We start from the raw sequence: 18,487 nt of genomic DNA on the forward strand, positions 1-18,487 counted from the left end.
CTGCGCTGCGCTCTTTTTTTGACGTTCTGACGTGTCCCCAGTTTTCTTTTTTACACCATTCAGGGTGCAGTAACGTGTAACATTGATACTTTATGTCAGCACTATTAAAACAATGATTTGTATAGATTGAATAATGTTTTACAAATTTAAGAAAATGTAAATATGTGTAGAACTTTTTTTTTTAACTGCCATTTTTTGAAGATTATAACAACAAGAGGTAAGTCCTCCGGCTGCGACAGGGTGGGAGGGGTGTGGTGGGTGTACGGTCTACCCCACTAGACCAGGGTCCATTCAAATGTCCTCTTAGACGCTGCTGTCAGCTTTGACAGTGGCAATCTAAAGGGTTAATAGCCGGCTGTGGTGATTGCCACATTTGGAATATTAGCGGTGGCCCTCAGCTACAGGAATCGGCTAACGGCTGCCCGGTACGTCGCGGGCTCGAGTCAGGATCCAGCGCCATACACTCTTAACGACACAATGATTTGTATTTACGTCAGTGGTCGTTAAGAGGTTAAGTGTAAATGTATGCCCAGCGTCCGCTCCCGTTCTATGAAGGGCACTCGGAAAAGTCAAAACTTCTGATATATAACATTCTATCAGGTGCCCCCTTACAATACTTCCCTCTGGTCTTCTATCAGGTGCCCCCTTACAATACTTCCCACTGGTCCTTCTATCAGGTTCCCCCTTACAATACTTCCCTCTGGTCTTCTATCAGGTTCCCCCTTACAATACTTCCCTCTGGTCTTCTATCAGGTGCCCCCTTACAATGCTTCCCTCTGGTCTTCTATCAGGTTCCCCCTTACAATACTTCCCTCTGGTCTTCTATCAGGTGCCCCCTTACAATGCTTCCCTCTGGTCCTTCTATCAGGTTCCCCCTTACAATACTTCCCTCTGGTCTTCTATCAGGTTCCCCCTTACAATACTTCCCTCTGGTCTTCTATCAGGTGCCCCCTTACAATGCTTCCCTCTGGTCTTCTATCAGGTTCCCCCTTACAATACTTCCCACTGGTCCTTCTATCAGGTGCCCCCTTACAATACTTCCCTCTGGTCTTCTATCAGGTGCCCCCTTACAATACTTCCCTCTGGTCTTCTATCAGGTGCCCCCTTACAATACTTCCCTCTGGTCTTCTATCAGGTGCCCCCTTACAATACTTCCCTCTGGTCTTCTATCAGGTGCCCCCTTACAATTCTTCCCTCTGGTCTTCTATCAGGTTCCACCTTACAATACTTCCCACTGGTCCTTCTATCAGGTTCCCCCTTACAATACTTCCCACTGGTCCTTCTATCAGGTTCCCCCTTACAATACTTCCCACTGGTCCTTCTATCAGGTGCCCCCTTACAATACTTCCCTCTGGTCTTCTATCAGGTGCCCCCTTACAATACTTCCCTCTGGTCTTCTATCAGGTGCCCCCTTACAATGCTTCCCTCTGGTCCTTCTATCAGGTGCCCCCTTACAATACTTCCCTCTGGTCTTCTATCAGGTGCCCCCTTACAATACTTCCCACTGGTCCTTCTATCAGGTTCCCCCTTACAATACTTCCCACTGGTCCTTCTATCAGGTGCCCCCTTACAATACTTCCCTCTGGTCTTCTATCAGGTGCCCCCTTACAATACTTCCCTCTGGTCTTCTATCAGGTGCCCCCTTACAATACTTCCCTCTGGTCTTCTATCAGGTGCCCCCTTACAATACTTCCCTCTGGTCCTTCTATCAGGTTCCCCCTTACAATACTTCCCTCTGGTCCTTCTATCAGGTTCCCCCTTACAATACTTCCCTCTGGTCTTCTATCAGGTGCCCCCTTACAATACTTCCCTCTGGTCTTCTATCAGGTGCCCCCTTACAATACTTCCCACTGGTCCTTCTATCAGGTTCCCCCTTACAATACTTCCCTCTGGTCCTTCTATCAGGTTCCCCCTTACAATGCTTCCCTCTGGTCCTTCTATCAGGTGCCCCCTTACAATGCTTCCCTCTGGTCTTCTATCAGGTGCCCCCTTACAATACTTCCCTCTGGTCCTTCTATCAGGTGCCCCCTTACAATGCTTCCCTCTGGTCTTCTATCAGGTGCCCCCTTACAATACTTCCCTCTGGTCCTTCTATCAGGTGCCCCCTTACAATGCTTCCCTTTGGTCCTTCTATCAGGTTCCCCCTTACAATGCTTCCCTCTGGTCTTCTATCAGGTGCCCCCTTACAATACTTCCCTCTGGTCTTCTATCAGGTTCCCCCTTACAATACTTCCCTCTGGTCTTCTATCAGGTGCCCCCTTACAATGCTTCCCTCTGTTCCTTCTATCAGGTGCCCCCTTACAATACTTCCCTCTGGTCTTCTATCAGGTGCCCCCTTACAATACTTCCCTCTGGTCTTCTATCAGGTTCCCCCTTACAATACTTCCCTCTGGTCTTCTATCAGGTGCCCCCTTACAATACTTCCCTCTGGTCTTCTATCAGGTGCCCCCTTACAATGCTTCCCTCTGGTCTTCTATTAGGTGCCCCCTTACAATGCTTCCCTCTGGTCCTTCTATCAGGTGCCCCCTTACAATACTTCCCTCTGGTCTTCTATCAGGTGCCCCCTTACAATACTTCCCTCTGGTCCTTCTATCAGGTTCCCCCTTACAATACTTCCCTCTGGTCCTTCTATCAGGTGCCCCCTTACAATGCTTCCCTCTGGTCCTTCTATCAGGTGCCCCCTTACAAATCTTCCCTCTGGTCCTTCTCTCAGGTGCCCCCTTACAATGCTTCCCTCTGGTCCTTCTATCAGGTGCCCCCTTACAATACTTCCCTCTGGTCCTTCTATCAGGTGCCCCCTTACAATACTTCCCTCTGGTCCTTCTATCAGGTGCCCCCTTACAAATCTTCCCTCTGGTCCTTCTCTCAGGTGCCCCCTTACAATGGTTCCCTCTTGTTCATCCCTCCTGTCCCATACCGGTCACGTGATCACATATGAACTGGGATGCCTCAGCTTATATGTACATGATGTCATCACCGCAGACCGGCGGGGATCGGGGAGGGTCATCCCGTGGGTTATGGTGGTTTCTTAATCACATTTTGGACGATCTCTTTATTTTTCTCTTTCCTTATAATTTTTGGGAGTTTCCTCTTCTGTTCCTCATATAACGTCGCTGCTTCTTCTCCTCCACCCAATAAAAGATCCAAAATACTATAGAATCATATCCGTTATGTAATCTGTCTAATAAAACAGCTGTATCCTATATATTCTTAGATCACATGACATTTCACACTGGCGATACATCACATGACTGAGGATGGACAAGAGTCACATGACTAAAAAGATCCTGAACCTCACCCTGGAGATCATCTACCTGCTGACCGGAGAGGTGAGGGATTGTGGGAAATGGTCACATGACCTCTTATCTCTAGGGATAATACAGGACATGACCGGAGAGGTGAGGGATTGTGGGAAATGGTCACATGACCTCTTATCTCTAGGGATAATACAGGACATGACCGGAGAGGTGAGGGATTGTGGGAAATGGTCACATGACCTCTTATCTCTAGGGATAATACAGGACATGACCGGAGAGGTGAGGGATTGTGGGAAATGGTCACATGACCTCTTATCTCTAGGGATAATACAGGACATGACCGGAGAGGTGAAGGATTGTGGGAAATGGTCACATGACCTCTTATCTCTAGGGATAATACAGGACATGACCGGAGAGGTGAGGGATTGTGGGAAATGGTCACATGACCTCTTATCTCTAGGGATAATACAGGACATGACCGGAGAGGTGAGGGATTGTGGGAAATGGTCACATGACTTCTTATCTCTAGGGATAATACAGGACATGACCGGAGAGGTGAGGGATTGTGGGAAATGGTCACATGACCTCTTATCTCTAGGGATAATACAAGACATGACCGGAGAGGTGAGGGATTGTGGGAAATGGTCACATGACCTCTTATCTCAAGGGATAATACAGGACATGACCGGAGAGGTGAGGGATTGTGGGAAATGGTCACATGACCTCTTATCTCTAGGGATAATACAGGACATGACCGGAGAGGTGAGGGATTGTGGGAAATGGTCACATGACCTCTTATCTCTGGGGATAATACAGGACATGACCGGAGAGGTGAGGGATTGTGGGAAATGGTCACATGACCTCTTATCTCTAGGGATAATACAGGACAGGACCGGAGAGGTGAGGGATTGTGGGAAATGGTCACATGACCTCTTATCTCTAGGGATAATACAGGACATGACCAGAGAGGTGAGGGATTGTGGGAAATGGTCACATGACCTCTTATCTCTAGGGATAATACAGGACATGACCGGAGAGGTGAGGGATTGTGGGAAATGGTCACATGACCGGAGAGGTGAGGGATTATGGGAAATGGTCACATGACCTCTTATCTCTAGGGATAATACAGGACATGACCGGAGAGGTGAGGGATTGTGGGAAATGGTCACATGACCTCTTATCTCTAGGGATAATACAGGACATGACTGGAGAGGTGAGGGATTGTGGGAAATGGTCACATGACCTCTTATCTCTAGGGATAATACAGGACATGACCGGAGAGGTGAGGGATTGTGGGAAATGGTCACATGACCTCTTATCTCTAGGGATAATACAGGACATGACCAGAGAGGTGAGGGATTGTGGGAAATGGTCACATGACCTCTTATCTCTAGGGATAATACAGGACATGACCGGAGAGGTGAGGGATTGTGGGAAATGGTCACATGACCTCTTATCTCTAGGGATAATACAGGACATGACCGGAGAGGTGAGGGATTGTGGGAAATGGTCACATGACCTCTTATCTCTAGGGATAATACAGGACATGACTGGAGAGGTGAGGGATTGTGGGAAATGGTCACATGACCTCTTATCTCTAGGGATAATACAGGACATGACCGGAGAGGTGAGGGATTGTGGGAAATGGTCACATGACCTCTTATCTCTAGGGATAATACAGGACATGACCAGAGAGGTGAGGGATTGTGGGAAATGGTCACATGACCTCTTATCTCTAGGGATAATACAGGACATGACCAGAGAGGTGAGGGATTGTGGGAAATGGTCACATGACCTCTTATCTCTAGGGATAATACAGGACATGACCGGAGAGGTGAGGGATTGTGGGAAATGGTCACATGACCTCTTATCTCTAGGGATAATACAGGACATGACCGGAGAGGTGAGGGATTGTGGGAAATGGTCACATGACCTCTTATCTCTAGGGATAATACAGGACATGACCGGAGAGGTGAGGGGTCTGTATATAGGGATATTTATCGGGGTCTCTCCATACTCAGGATTACACAGTAGTGAAGAAGACATCTGGAGAGTGTGTGGCCCCCAGCAGGTCAGGAGGATGGAGCAGGGCCCGGGGCCCCATCACGGAGCCTCCACCTCCCTCACTGATACCTGAGAGGAACAATGAGCAGAAGATCCTAGAACTCACCCACAAGATGATGGAGCTGCTGACTGGAGAGGTGAGCGCTGCTGGGAATGCTGGGACATTATACAGGAACACAAGGGATGATGGGTCTGGATGATGACTGGATCATTGTGTGTGTCAGGTTCCTATAAGGTGTCAGGATGTCACTGTCTATTTCTCCATGGAGGAGTGGGAGTATATAGAAGGACACAAGGATCTGTACCAGGACATAGTCATGATGGAGGACCACCGGCCCCGAACATCACCACCAGGTAAGATATATTTATTATACACCACCAGCCCCGAACATCACCACCGGGTAAGATATATTTATTATAGACCACCGGCCCCGAACATCACCACCGGGTAAGATATATTTATTATAGACCACCGGCCCCGAACATCACCACCGGGTAAGATATATTTATTATAGACCACCGGCCCCCAACATCACCACTGGGTAAGATATATTTATTATAGACCACCGGCCCCCAACATCACCACTGGGTAAGATATATTTATTATACACCACCGGCCCCGAACATCACCACCGGGTAAGATATATTTATTATAGACCACCGGCCCCGAACATCACCACTGGGTAAGATATATTTATTATAGACCACCGGCCCCCAACATCACCACTGGGTAAGATATATTTATTATAGACCACCGGCCCCCAACATCACCACCGGGTAAGATATATTTATTATAGACCACCGGCCCCGAACATCACCACTGGGTAAGATATATTTATTATAGACCACCGGCCCCGAACATCACCACTGGGTAAGATATATTTATTATACACCACCGGCCCCTCACATCACCACCGGGTAAGATATATTTATTATAGACCACCGGCCCCCAACATCACCACCGGGTAAGATATATTTATTATAGACCACCGGCCCCCAACATCACCACTGGGTAAGATATATTTATTATAGACCACCGGCCCCGAACATCACCACTGGGTAAGATATATTTATTATAGACCACCGGCCCCGAACATCACCACCGGGTAAGATATATTTATTATAGACCACCGGCCCCCAACATCACCACTGGGTAAGATATATTTATTATAGACCACCGGCCCCGAACATCACCACTGGGTAAGATATATTTATTATAGACCACCGGCCCCCAACATCACCACTGGGTAAGATATATTTATTATAGACCACCGGCCTCCAACATCACCACTGGGTAAGATATATTTATTATAGACCACCGGCCTCCAACATCACCACTGGGTAAGATATATTTATTATAGACCACCGGCCCCGAACATCACCACCGGGTAAGATATATTTATTATAGACCACCGACCCCCAACATCACCACTGGGTAAGATATATTTATTATAGACCACCGGCCCCGAACATCACCACTGGGTAAGATATATTTATTATAGACCACCGGCCCCCAACATCACCACTGGGTAAGATATATTTATTATAGACCACCGGCCTCCAACATCACCACTGGGTAAGATATATTTATTATAGACCACCGGCCTCCAACATCACCACTGGGTAAGATATATTTATTATAGACCACCGGCCCCGAACATCACCACCGGGTAAGATATATTTATTATAGACCACCGACCCCCAACATCACCACTGGGTAAGATATATTTATTATAGACCACCAGCCCCGAACATCACCACCGGGTAAGATATATTTATTATAGACCACTGGCCCCGAACATCACCATCGGGTAAGATATATTTATTATAGACCACCGGCCCCCAACATCACTACTGGGTAAGATAAATTTATTATAGACCACTGGCCCCCAACATCACCACTGGGTAAGATATATTTATTATAGACCACCGGCCCCCAACATCACCACTGGGTAAGATATATTTATTATAGACCACCGGCCCCGAACATCACTACTGGGTAAGATATATTTATTATAGACCACCGGCCCCGAACATCACCACTGGGTAAGATATATTTATTATAGACCACCGGCCCCGAACATCACCACCGGGTAAGATATATTTATTATAGACCACCGGCCCCGAACATCACCACCGGGTAAGATATATTTATTATAGATCACCGGCCCCGACGATCACCACTGGGTAAGATATATTTATTATAGACCACCGACCCCTCACATCACCACTGGGTAAGATATATTTATTATAGACCACTGGCCCCGAACATCACCACTGGGTAAGATATATTTATTATAGACCACCGGCCCCGAACATCACCACTGGGTAAGATATATTTATTATAGACCACTGGCCCCGAACATCACCATCGGGTAAGATATATTTATTATAGACCACCGGCCCCCAACATCACTACTGGGTAAGATATATTTATTATAGACCACCGTCCCCGAACATCACCACTGGGTAAGATATATTTATTATAGACCACCGGCCCCGAACATCACCACTGGGTAAGATATATTTATTATAGACCACCGGCCCCCAACATCACCACTGGGTAAGATATATTTATTATAGACCACCGGCCCCGAACATCACCACTGGGTAAGATATATTTATTATAGACCACCGGCCCTGAACATCACCACTGGGTAAGATATATTTATTATAGACCACCGGCCCCCAACATCACCACCGGGTAAGATATATTTATTATAGACCACCGGCCCCGAACATCACCACTGGGTAAGATATATTTATTATAGACCACCGGCCCCCAACATCACCACTGGGTAAGATATATTTATTATAGACCACCGGCCCCCAACATCACCACTGGGTAAGATATATTTATTAGATAAACTCAAAAATAATGATCACAAGGATCAATGACCCTAGTGAGGGGTGGACTAAACATGTGTTTATTTAATACCTCAACTCAGCCCAAAAGGACTGAGCAAAAAGTCCACTTTTTATCCCTCACTTGATTAAAACTTAACTTTTAATTAAACAATAAAGTGGATATTCAGAGCTATAAGTGATTTTAAAAAATCCAGCATATTAGCACCACATGTATTAGTGTACTTGTTGTCCCTAGGGACCAACTGAATTTAGGAATCTACTCAGCGCATCTGCAGAATGCGCTGATTAAGGGTGCTTTTGCTGATATTTAAAATACTAACACACTGTCCCTCCTAACATGTTTCGCCACCAAAGTGACGTCTTCAGAGGTTAGGGAACAATGGCTGTAAGAACGCCGCGTAGAGGGTTTATATAACCTCCCTTACCAAGGTCACAGCCCCTTCCTGTGTTTAACCCTCCAATAGGGAACTATCAATAAGATTGGCAGTTCACTTACCCAATTGCCAGGATTATTAGATTAGCCAATCACAATAATGACACCTGGGCAGGTACTTACCTCCCAAGGTATACGTTAAATTACCTGTCTATCTTCTGTAATCTGATAGGTCAATTCATTACCACTCACGGAGCTCCGTCAGTTCCGGTTCCTTCTGCGCTGAATCACGGCAGATCCCTAATGCGCCTGTGTAAAAAACCACGCTTGCGCTCTGGATTGTAAACAAACAACGTCACCACGTAAGCTAGCGCATGCGCCCGTCCACCAATCAATCGCGCATGCGAAAAAACTTAGAAAGTAGAACGTAGTGGCCGGAATGAAAACGCGCATGCGGGAAAACTTAGAACTGGAAGGGTAGTGACTGCAGATTAACATGCATGGGGGAAGACTAAGTTTAATGGGTACTCACTAATAATGGCTTAAATCCAACCTAAAAAAGTTCTGTTAATCATTGTATCGGAACCAATATAATTATTCTTTTTACAACTCTGGATCCATTACTAGGTAAGTATATCCCAATCAAAAAAAGGGGGGGAAGGGCAGGCAACTGTCAATCATATAGGATTTACTTGTAAAATATTGTGTACAAAAGATTAGGATTAACGAGGCTCCATATACAATACTAGATATAGTCGGCCCCGAACATCACCACTGGGTAAGATATATTTATTATAGACCACCGGCCCCCAACATCACCACTGGGTAAGATATATATATTATAGACCACCGGCCCCCAACATCACCACTGGGTAAGATATATTTATTATAGACCACCGGCCTCCAACATCACCACTGGGTAAGATATATTTATTATAGACCACCGGCCCCCAACATCACCACTGGGTAAGATATATTTATTATAGACCACCGGCCCCGAACATCACCACTGGGTAAGATATATATATTATAGACCACCGGCCCCCAACATCACCACTGGGTAAGATATATATATTATAGACCACCGGCCCCCAACATCACCACTGGGTAAGATATATTTATTATAGACCACCGGCCCCCAACATCACCACTGGGTAAGATATATATATTATAGACCACCGGCCCCCAACATCACCACTGGGTAAGATATATTTATTATAGACCACCGGCCCCCAACATCACCACTGGGTAAGATATATTTATCATAGACCACCGGACCCCAACATCGCCACTGGGTAAGATATATTTATTATAGATCACCGTCCCCGAAGATCACCACTGGGTAAGATATATTTATTATAGACCACCGGCCCCGAACATCACCACTGGGTAAGATATATTTATTATAGACCACCGGCCCTGAACATCACCACTGGGTAAGATATATTTATTATAGACCACCGACCCCCAACATCACCACTGGGTAAGATATATTTATTATAGACCACCGGCCCCGAACATCACCACTGGGTAAAATATATTTATTATAGACCACCAGCCTCAAACATCACCACTGGGTAAGATATGTTTATTATAGACCACCGGCCCCCAACATCACCACTGGGTAAGATATATTTATTAGAGACCACCGGCCCCGAACATCACCACTGGATAAGAGGAGACTCTCATTGATAGTAAAGGAGAGAGCAGTATTGGGGCCCCTAGATCCCCCATCTTCTGATCATCTACACAATGTATTCAGTCACTGTGTGTCTCCTACAGATGGATCGAGGAAGAGGAACCCACTGGATTCCCAGGACTGTCCGGGGGGAGATGACGATGTCCTACAGGATGATCAGGTAGATGGAGAGGACCATGTCCTACAGGATGATCAGGTAGATGGAGAGGACAATGTCCTACAGGATGATCAGGTAGATGGAGAGAACAATGTCCTACGGGATGATTAGGCAGATGGAGAGGACAATGTCCTACAGGATGATCAGGTAGATGGAGATGACAATGTCCTACAGGATGATCAGGTAGAGAGGACAATGTCCTACAGGATGATCAGGTAGATGGAGAGGACAATGTCCTACAGGATGATCAGGTAGATGGAGAGGACAATGTCCTACAGGATGATCAGGTAGATGGAGAGGACAATGTCCTACAGGATGATCAGGTAGATGGAGAGGACAATGTCCTACAGGATGATCAGGTAGATGGAGAGGACAATGTCCTACAGGATGATAAGGTAGAGAGGACAGTGTCCTACAGGATGATCAGGTAGATGGAGAGGACAATGTCCTACAGGATGATCAGGTAGATGGAGAGGACAATGTCCTACAGGATGATCAGGTAGATGGAGAGGACAATGTCCTACAGGATGATCAGGTAGATGGAGATGACAATGTCCTACAGGATGATCAGGTAGATGGAGAGGACAATGTCCTACGGGATGATTAGGCAGATGGAGAGGACAATGTCCTACAGGATGATCAGGTAGATGGAGATGACAATGTCCTACAGGATGATCAGGTAGAGAGGACAGTGTCCTACAGGATGATCAGGTTGATGGAGAGGACAATGTCCTACAGGATGATCAGGTAGATGGAGAGGACAATGTCCTACAGGATGATCAGGTAGAGAGGACAATGTCCTACAGGATGATCAGGTAGATGGAGAGGACAATGCCCTACAGGATGATCAGGTAGATGGAGAGGACAATGTCCTACAGGATGATCAGGTAGATGGAGATGACAATGTCCTACAGGATGATCAGGTAGATGGAGATGACAATGTCCTACAGGATTATCAGGTAGATGGAGAGGACAATGTCCTACAGAATGATCAGGTAGATGGAGAGGACAATGTCCTACAGAATGATCAGGTAGATGGAGAGGACAATGTCCTACAGGATGATCAGGTAGATGGAGAGGACAATGTCCTACAGGATGATCAGGTAGATGGAGAGGACAATGTCCTACAGGATGATCAGGTAGAGAGCACAATGTCCTACAGGATGATCAGGTAGATGGAGAGGACAATGTCCTACAGGATGATCAGGTAGACGGAAAGGACAATGTCCTACAGGATGATCAGGTAGACGGAGAGGACAATGTCCTACAGGATGATCAGGTAGATGGAGAGGACAGTGTCCTACAGGAGGATCAGGTAGACGGAGAGGACAATGTCTCATAGGATGATCAGTTAGAAGGTGCAGAGGTTTCCTCATCTCTCTTCATTACACCAGTTATTATAATGTGTCTTCTTCTTTAGGGTGAAGATCTGCTTAATATTAAAGTTGTTGTTATTGAGGAAGAAGAGGAGATGTATATGAGGGGTGATCAGCAACTAAAGGAGGAGGAAGTTCCTGTAGAGATCTGCCCAGGTTAGTAATGGCCACCAACAAAGAGTCTCATGTGTTGTCTCTTCATCCACCATAGTAGACACTGAGGACCTCACACATGTTACCTTGATGAGAAAAGATGAATTGATATCAATTGTTTATCAGGTGAAATTCATCATGGTTGGGAAGCAGTTGTCTTTGGAAATGAATGTTCTTAGAAACATGGCTCTTTTTTACCCCTTTGCTCATACTCGCACCCCTGGAGAGGACCTCCGACCACAGGACAGGACACCTGAGGATATAAACATAGGATAGGCCTCTCCACACCTCACTTCCGGTTTCTGGTAGGAAGCCTTATAATTTGTGCTTTCCTCTCTCCAGGCTGCTCGGTGGTTCCCTGAGCTGCGTAGGTCTTCTGCAGAAGCAGCCACAATCTGCCGTGTGTCCCGCAGGCTCTGGAGTTCCTTCCCTAGCATTCTTCTCCATTGTGGGTCAGGGCTGCTGGGAGAGTGCTGGCTTTGGCTGGCTCTTTCGACTATAGGTTACACAGACAAGACTGGTCCCTCCTGTATAGCATTCCTTGGTGCTGACTCCGGATTCAAAAGAGGTTCCGGTGGTTTCCTCTGTCGTCTGGAAACCATTGTGGACTGCAGCAGCCATCTTTACTCCAGGTGTGCGATCAGCTCTCCGGCTTTCTCCAGCCTGTCACCATGTCTGATCCAGCAGGCAATGGGGGGGGGACGTGCCAAGAAGCGCAGCTCCAGCCCGGTACCAGCGGTGGGGGGATTCAGCTGATGTGTGACACAATTCCTTTTACTTCTGTTCAGCTAATTAGGATTGTGGCTCAAGAATCTTAAATTGTGGCTCAAGAATCATCTGCCATTGCAAAAAGTCCCAGACAGATGATTCATGAGGAAAAAGATTCATCCCTTAAATATCTGGGACTACATGGGACTTCTAGCCAGGATGTGACAAATGTTTCTGCCTCTTCTACAGACGTGACCTGAACTTTCTCTAAATTCAACATATCCCAAGATGATAAATATGAAAAGTACTGACAGATTGATGCACTGCCTGGTTATCAGTCTCCCATAGGCTCCCGTGTTTATATATAAAATATTATGTATTGTGACAGAGTGTCTGGAGAAGTAGTGGACGGGGTCTATTTGTGCCCGAGGTTCCTCACTTCTGTAATTTAAAGCAACCAGGGAAATGTTCAGCAGAGGTCTATGCAGAGGTCTATGCAATTTGGGTTTGTATAAAACCTGTGTGTTTTTAGGGCCTGTGTTGCTGGAGTGGGGAGAGAAGGGTGGGCCCCCACTCCATCCGGACAGTCCGGGTTTTGGGCTGTCAGGTAATCCCTCCTCAGGTGTGCTGGCCTGATATAAGGCTGAGAATTCAGACACATCTCTCTCTCATCCTGGGGACAGGTTATCTGCATGGAGCCTGTGAGATCCCAAAGTGGGATGGACGTCGCTATATTGTTTGGTGCCTGGTATTAGGCCGGCACTTGGTTACTGAGGTTTCCTGTTGTTAGTTAGAGCCGGACAGGCTTAGGATTTTGTTTTTTATATTTTATGTTCTGTACCTCAACCTGTCAATAAAACTGCTGAGGTCAGTTAAATGAATTCCCTGCTGTTTGGACGGCAATTTCTACAGTGTTCCTGCAAAACTGTACCTGTCTACCCAGGAGACGTTATCCCCGTTACCTAATCCCTTACAAGTGGTGGAGGATGCGGGCACAGTAATTCTGGTATAAGAAAGCCAAAAACTAAACATTTAAAGGGCCAGAATCCTTTTTTTTGTGCAGGGCACCAAAGACTATTTTTTTGCCTATGGGAAAATGGAGGATGTGGTTAAAGCTATGTTGCAAGCTGTTGTATCTCAACAGGAGGCTACCCGAGTGCAGCAGGAGGCTACCAGAGTACAGCAAAAGGCACTTGAGGAAACCAGCCACAGGCTGACGGCCCAAATTGAGGCTACACAAGAGGCCCAAAGAAAAGACCGGGAGACCTTAACAGTTGTTGTGCAGCAACTAACCAGTGTCGCTGGACGAAACCCAGGTATGGCGAACGCCACTCATTCCTCCATAAGGGCTAGTCACTTTTTGCAAAAAATGACAACCACAGATGACATGGAAGCCTACTTAACCACCTTCGAAAGGACTGCTGAGCGAGAGGGTTGGCCAAAGGTACAATGGGCAGGACTGTTGGCACCCTTCCTTTCAGGGGAACCCCAAAAGGCATATTTTGACCTGGAGAATCATGATGCTACGGACTATGATAAGCTAAAAAGGGAGATCCTTACACGTCTGGGAGTTACTCTTTCGGTCCGTGCACAGCGTGTGCACAACTGGGACTACAGCATGGATAAACCTCCACGTTCCCAAATGCACGACCTCATACACCTGACCAAGAAGTGGTTGCAGCCGGAGATCCTGACAGGTCCCCAGATGGTGGAGCGGGTTGTGATGGACCAGTACTTAAGGGCCCTCCCTGCTACGTTGCGTAAGTGGGTGAGCCATGGTGACCCCAAGAATGCTGACCAGATGGTGGAGATGGTGGAGAGGTACACAGCCGCAGAGGAGCTACTGACCCTGCCACAGCGCCCCCTAGCCCCGCAGCGAAGATCTCCAGGACTACCTGGTAAGACTGTTCTAAGGGAAAAGGGGTCTGGCAGAGGTGAGATATCTGTGGGTGCAAGTGGAGAGACTGGAGGCCCAACCTCTAGAAGCTGGCCAGCTGGGCCAGGGAGGTCTGTGGCCTATAAGAGACTTTTTTTTTTTTTTTAAATACGTTTTATTGAAGATTAAACAAACATCAGCCAAATCGCCTCACAAAACAAAATGGTATAGAGCGGAGTACACAAGTAAAAAGGCACTGAGAACATGTACAAGTATGCAGAATGTAAACGACATAATATCATATAAAAATCCGGCAGTAATCAGTGCAGTGAGGACATAAACTGAGGAAAACTGAGAACAGCCAGTTGAGAAACCCTAACACAAAGAGAGGTTGAACGAGGTGAACTAAAAAGAGAAGGGGGATGGTATGTAATATAAAATTGGCAAAATAATATTGAAGAGAGGCCGTAGTGTAGAGTTCAGCAGATATCGCCACATCTAGTCATGAGTGCCAAGCATAATGTTCCTATTGTTAAAGCAGACCCATGCGTCCACAGAGAGGAGAGAGTACACACATCCAGCACAACATACATAAATCAAAGGGGTACATACAACCACATCTAGAAATGAAAGGACAGTCAGGCCTATAAGAGACTTCATCGAGACTTAATAAAATGTTTCAGATGTCAAATGCCAGGTCATGTTGTTGCCAATTGCCCAATGTATGACGAACCAATGCAATGTGATGCCTCCTATATAAATCGCCGCTTATCACTGTATGCTCAGCTTGCGTGTATGGCATATCCAAACACTGGGGGTGAGAAACAAATGTGTGTTATTACTGTGGAAGGTAAAGATGTGAGTACATTGTTAGACTCAGGCAGTCTGGTCACCCTAGTAAAAAAGGACTTGGTAAATCCCAGAAAATGGCAAGCGAAAACCATTGCGGTAACCTGCATACACGGAGACACCCATAATTATCACACTGCTGTGGTAGATGTAAATACCCGGTTGGGGGCAGAAAAATTTATGGTTGGTTTAGTACCCAGATTAATGCATGATGTCATCATGGGGCGGGATTTCCCACATTTTTGGCAGCTATGGGAATATAAACTTTCAAATGCCCGTCAGGAAGGGGATGACCTACCACCGGGTAACGAAGGGTGCGAGTTTTTAAGAGGGACTTCTGTTGATGATGAATCATTTCCCTTCTCTGTCACGGTGGGGGAGTCTGAGGTCTCTGACCATAGTGATGGGTTAGAAGAGGGTCCGAACAGTCCAGAGAGAGAAGACTCTGCTAATGACAATCTGCCAGACATTGCAGTAAGGAAAGAGCATTTTGGTACTGAGCAGTTAAAAGATCCCACCCTTATTAGAGCCAGGGAATATGTGAAGTCTATCGATGGTAAGCTGGTGGAACCTGACAGCAGACTTTGCTACCCGCATATGGCTGTGAAACACAACTTATTGTACCAGGTGGTAAAAAGGGGAGAGGATCTGGTGGAACAACTAGTACAGACGAACAGTACTAGATATGGCTCATGGTCACCTTATGGGGGGGCATTTGGGAGCTGAAAAGACTACAGACAGAGTCCTTCAAAGGTTCTTTTGGCCTGGGGTCCATAAAGATGTTAAAGATTATTGTGACACCTGTCCAGAGTGTCAAATTTCAGCTCCTAGGCCACACTATCGTAGTCCCCTGGTACCTCTACCGATCATTGAGATACCATTTGAGAGAATAGCCATGGATCTGGTGGGGCCTATTGTAAGATCTGCTCGAGGCCATCAACATATTCTCGTAATCATGGACTATGCTACTCGGTACCCTGAAGCTATACCCTTGCGTAATACGCCATCCAAGGCCATAGCTAAAGAGTTGGTACAGGTGTTCAGTCGTGTGGGTCTACCAAAAGAGATCCTAACAGATCAGGGTACCCCCTTTATGTCACGCATCATGAAGGAGTTATGTAAACTGTTCAAAGTGAAACAGCTGCGTACCTCTGTCTACCATCCACAGACTGATGGACTGGTAGAGAGATTTAATAAAACTCTAAAAGCCATGCTTAAGAAAGTGGTGGACAAAGATGGGAAAAACTGGGATTTTCTTCTCCCCTACCTCATGTTTGCCATCCATGAAGTACCTCAGTCATCCACGGGCTACTCCCCATTTGAGTTGCTATATGGTCGTCACCCTAGGGGTCTGCTAGATATAGCATAAGAATCTTGGGAAGAAGAAGCTACCCCCTATAAAAGTGTCATTGAACATGTGGCCCAAATGCAGGACCGTATATCTGCGGTGATGCCTATTGTCCGTGAACATATGGCCCAGGCTCAGGGGGCACAACAAAGGGTGTATGACCGCAGTGCCCGAGTACGTACCTTTTCCCCAGGTGACCGGGTTCTGGTGCTAATCCCTACAGTAGAGAGTAAATTCCTGGCTAAGTGGCAAGGCCCCTTTGAGGTGATAGAGAAAGTAAATGAGGTAAATTATAAAATCCGTCAGCCAGGTAAGAGGAAGCCGGAGCAAGTACACCACGTCAATCTTATAAAACCATGGAAAGATCGACTATCACTTGCTGCCGACACCTCCTTCCCACTAGAGCAGCGATGCTCTGGGAAGCCCCTGTTGCCAGAGGTAACAGTGCCAGACTCCCTGTCCAAGACACAAAAAGTAGAAGTTCAGGGGTTCCTCTTTAAGAATAGGGATTTTTTCTCAGAGGTCCCAGGTCGCACCTCTGCCATAAAACATGACATCATTACAGAACCAGGGAAAAAGGTTAAGCTGTGACCCTACAGAATACCAGAGGCCAGAAGAGGGGTTATCTCTGAAGAGGTGAGGAAAATGTTGGAACTAGGGGTAATTGAAGGGTCCCATAGCCAGTGGTCCAGTTCCATAGTTCTGATCCCCAAACCAGATGGCAGCTGGAGGTTTTGCAATGACTTCCGGAAGTTGAATTCCATATCTAAGTTTGATGCTTACCCAATGCCACGTGTTGATGAGCTCATTGACTGGCTTGGAAATGCCAGGTATATAACCACTCTAGACTTAACCAAAGGATACTGGCAAATTCCCCTGACAAATGAGGCCAAAGAGAAAACTGCCTTTGCCACTCCTGATGGGTTGTTCCATTATGTTGTCTTGCCATTTGGTTTGCATGGAGCCCCTGCAACCTTCCAGAGGGTAATGGATAAGATATTAAGACCCCACAGACGGTACGCAGCAGCATATCTAGATGACATCGTCATCCAAAGTCCAGATTGGGAATCCCATCTACCTAGGGTGCAGGCGGTTATCAATTCACTGTGTGAGGCAGGCTTCACGGCCAATCCAAAAAAATGTGCCATTGGTCTTGAAGATGCTAAGTATCTAGGTTACACCATAGGCCGAGGCCTAGTAAAGCCCCAGTTAAACAAAATTGAAGCCATACAAAGATGGCCTCAACCGGTAAACAAGAAGCAAGTCCGTGCCTTCTTGGGGATTACAGGCTATTACCGGCGGTTTATACCAAATTTTGCTTCCCTTGCAGCCCCATTAACAGACCTGACAAAAGGAAAAGACTCTGTCATGATCAAGTGGTCACAAGAGGCTGAAAGATCATTTCAGACTCTAAAAACTCTCCTGTGCACTCAGCCGGTGCTGATAACCCCAGACTTTAAGAAAAGGTTTGTCCTACAGACAGATGCATCTGAGGTGGTACTGGGGGCAGTACTGTCACAGGTACGGGATGGAGAAGAACACCCTGTACTGTATCTGAGCAGAAAACTTAATGACCATGAGCAAAATATGCAATTGTGGAAAAAGAGTGCCTTGCTATTAAATGGGCCCTGGAAGCACTCCGCTATTATTTGCTGGGCCGTCACTTTGAATTAGTCACAGATCATGCTCCCTTAAAATGGATGTGTGAGAATAAGGAAATAAATAGGAGAGTAACAAGATGGTTCTTAGCCCTACAAGA

At 46.4% G+C, this 18,487-nt stretch overlaps 1 protein-coding gene across 3 annotated transcripts in view; it reads left to right on the forward strand.

Annotated features, from left to right (window-relative positions):
- LOC130347044 (zinc finger protein OZF-like) overlaps positions 1 to 18,487 on the forward strand; it is a 51,563-nt gene that overhangs the window by 30,562 nt on the left and 2,514 nt on the right. For 2 of the 3 annotated variants that reach the window (XM_056554597.1, XM_056554598.1), the window contains exons 2-6: positions 3,215 to 3,329; positions 5,279 to 5,458; positions 5,546 to 5,675; positions 10,345 to 10,421; positions 11,839 to 11,950. In XM_056554597.1, the coding sequence (XP_056410572.1) occupies positions 3,258 to 3,329; positions 5,279 to 5,458; positions 5,546 to 5,675; positions 10,345 to 10,421; positions 11,839 to 11,950 (571 nt within the window). In that variant the 5' untranslated portion in view covers positions 3,215 to 3,257. Of the gene's footprint in view, positions 1 to 3,214; positions 3,330 to 4,800; positions 4,816 to 5,278; positions 5,459 to 5,545; positions 5,676 to 10,344; positions 10,422 to 11,838; positions 11,951 to 18,487 lie in introns of those variants that run through there. The other variant, XM_056554599.1, reaches the window with a different exon arrangement.

This window comes from Hyla sarda, unplaced genomic scaffold, assembly GCF_029499605.1.
Source record: "Hyla sarda isolate aHylSar1 unplaced genomic scaffold, aHylSar1.hap1 scaffold_807, whole genome shotgun sequence".
In the NCBI taxonomy this organism is placed as follows: Eukaryota; Metazoa; Chordata; class Amphibia; order Anura; family Hylidae; genus Hyla; species Hyla sarda.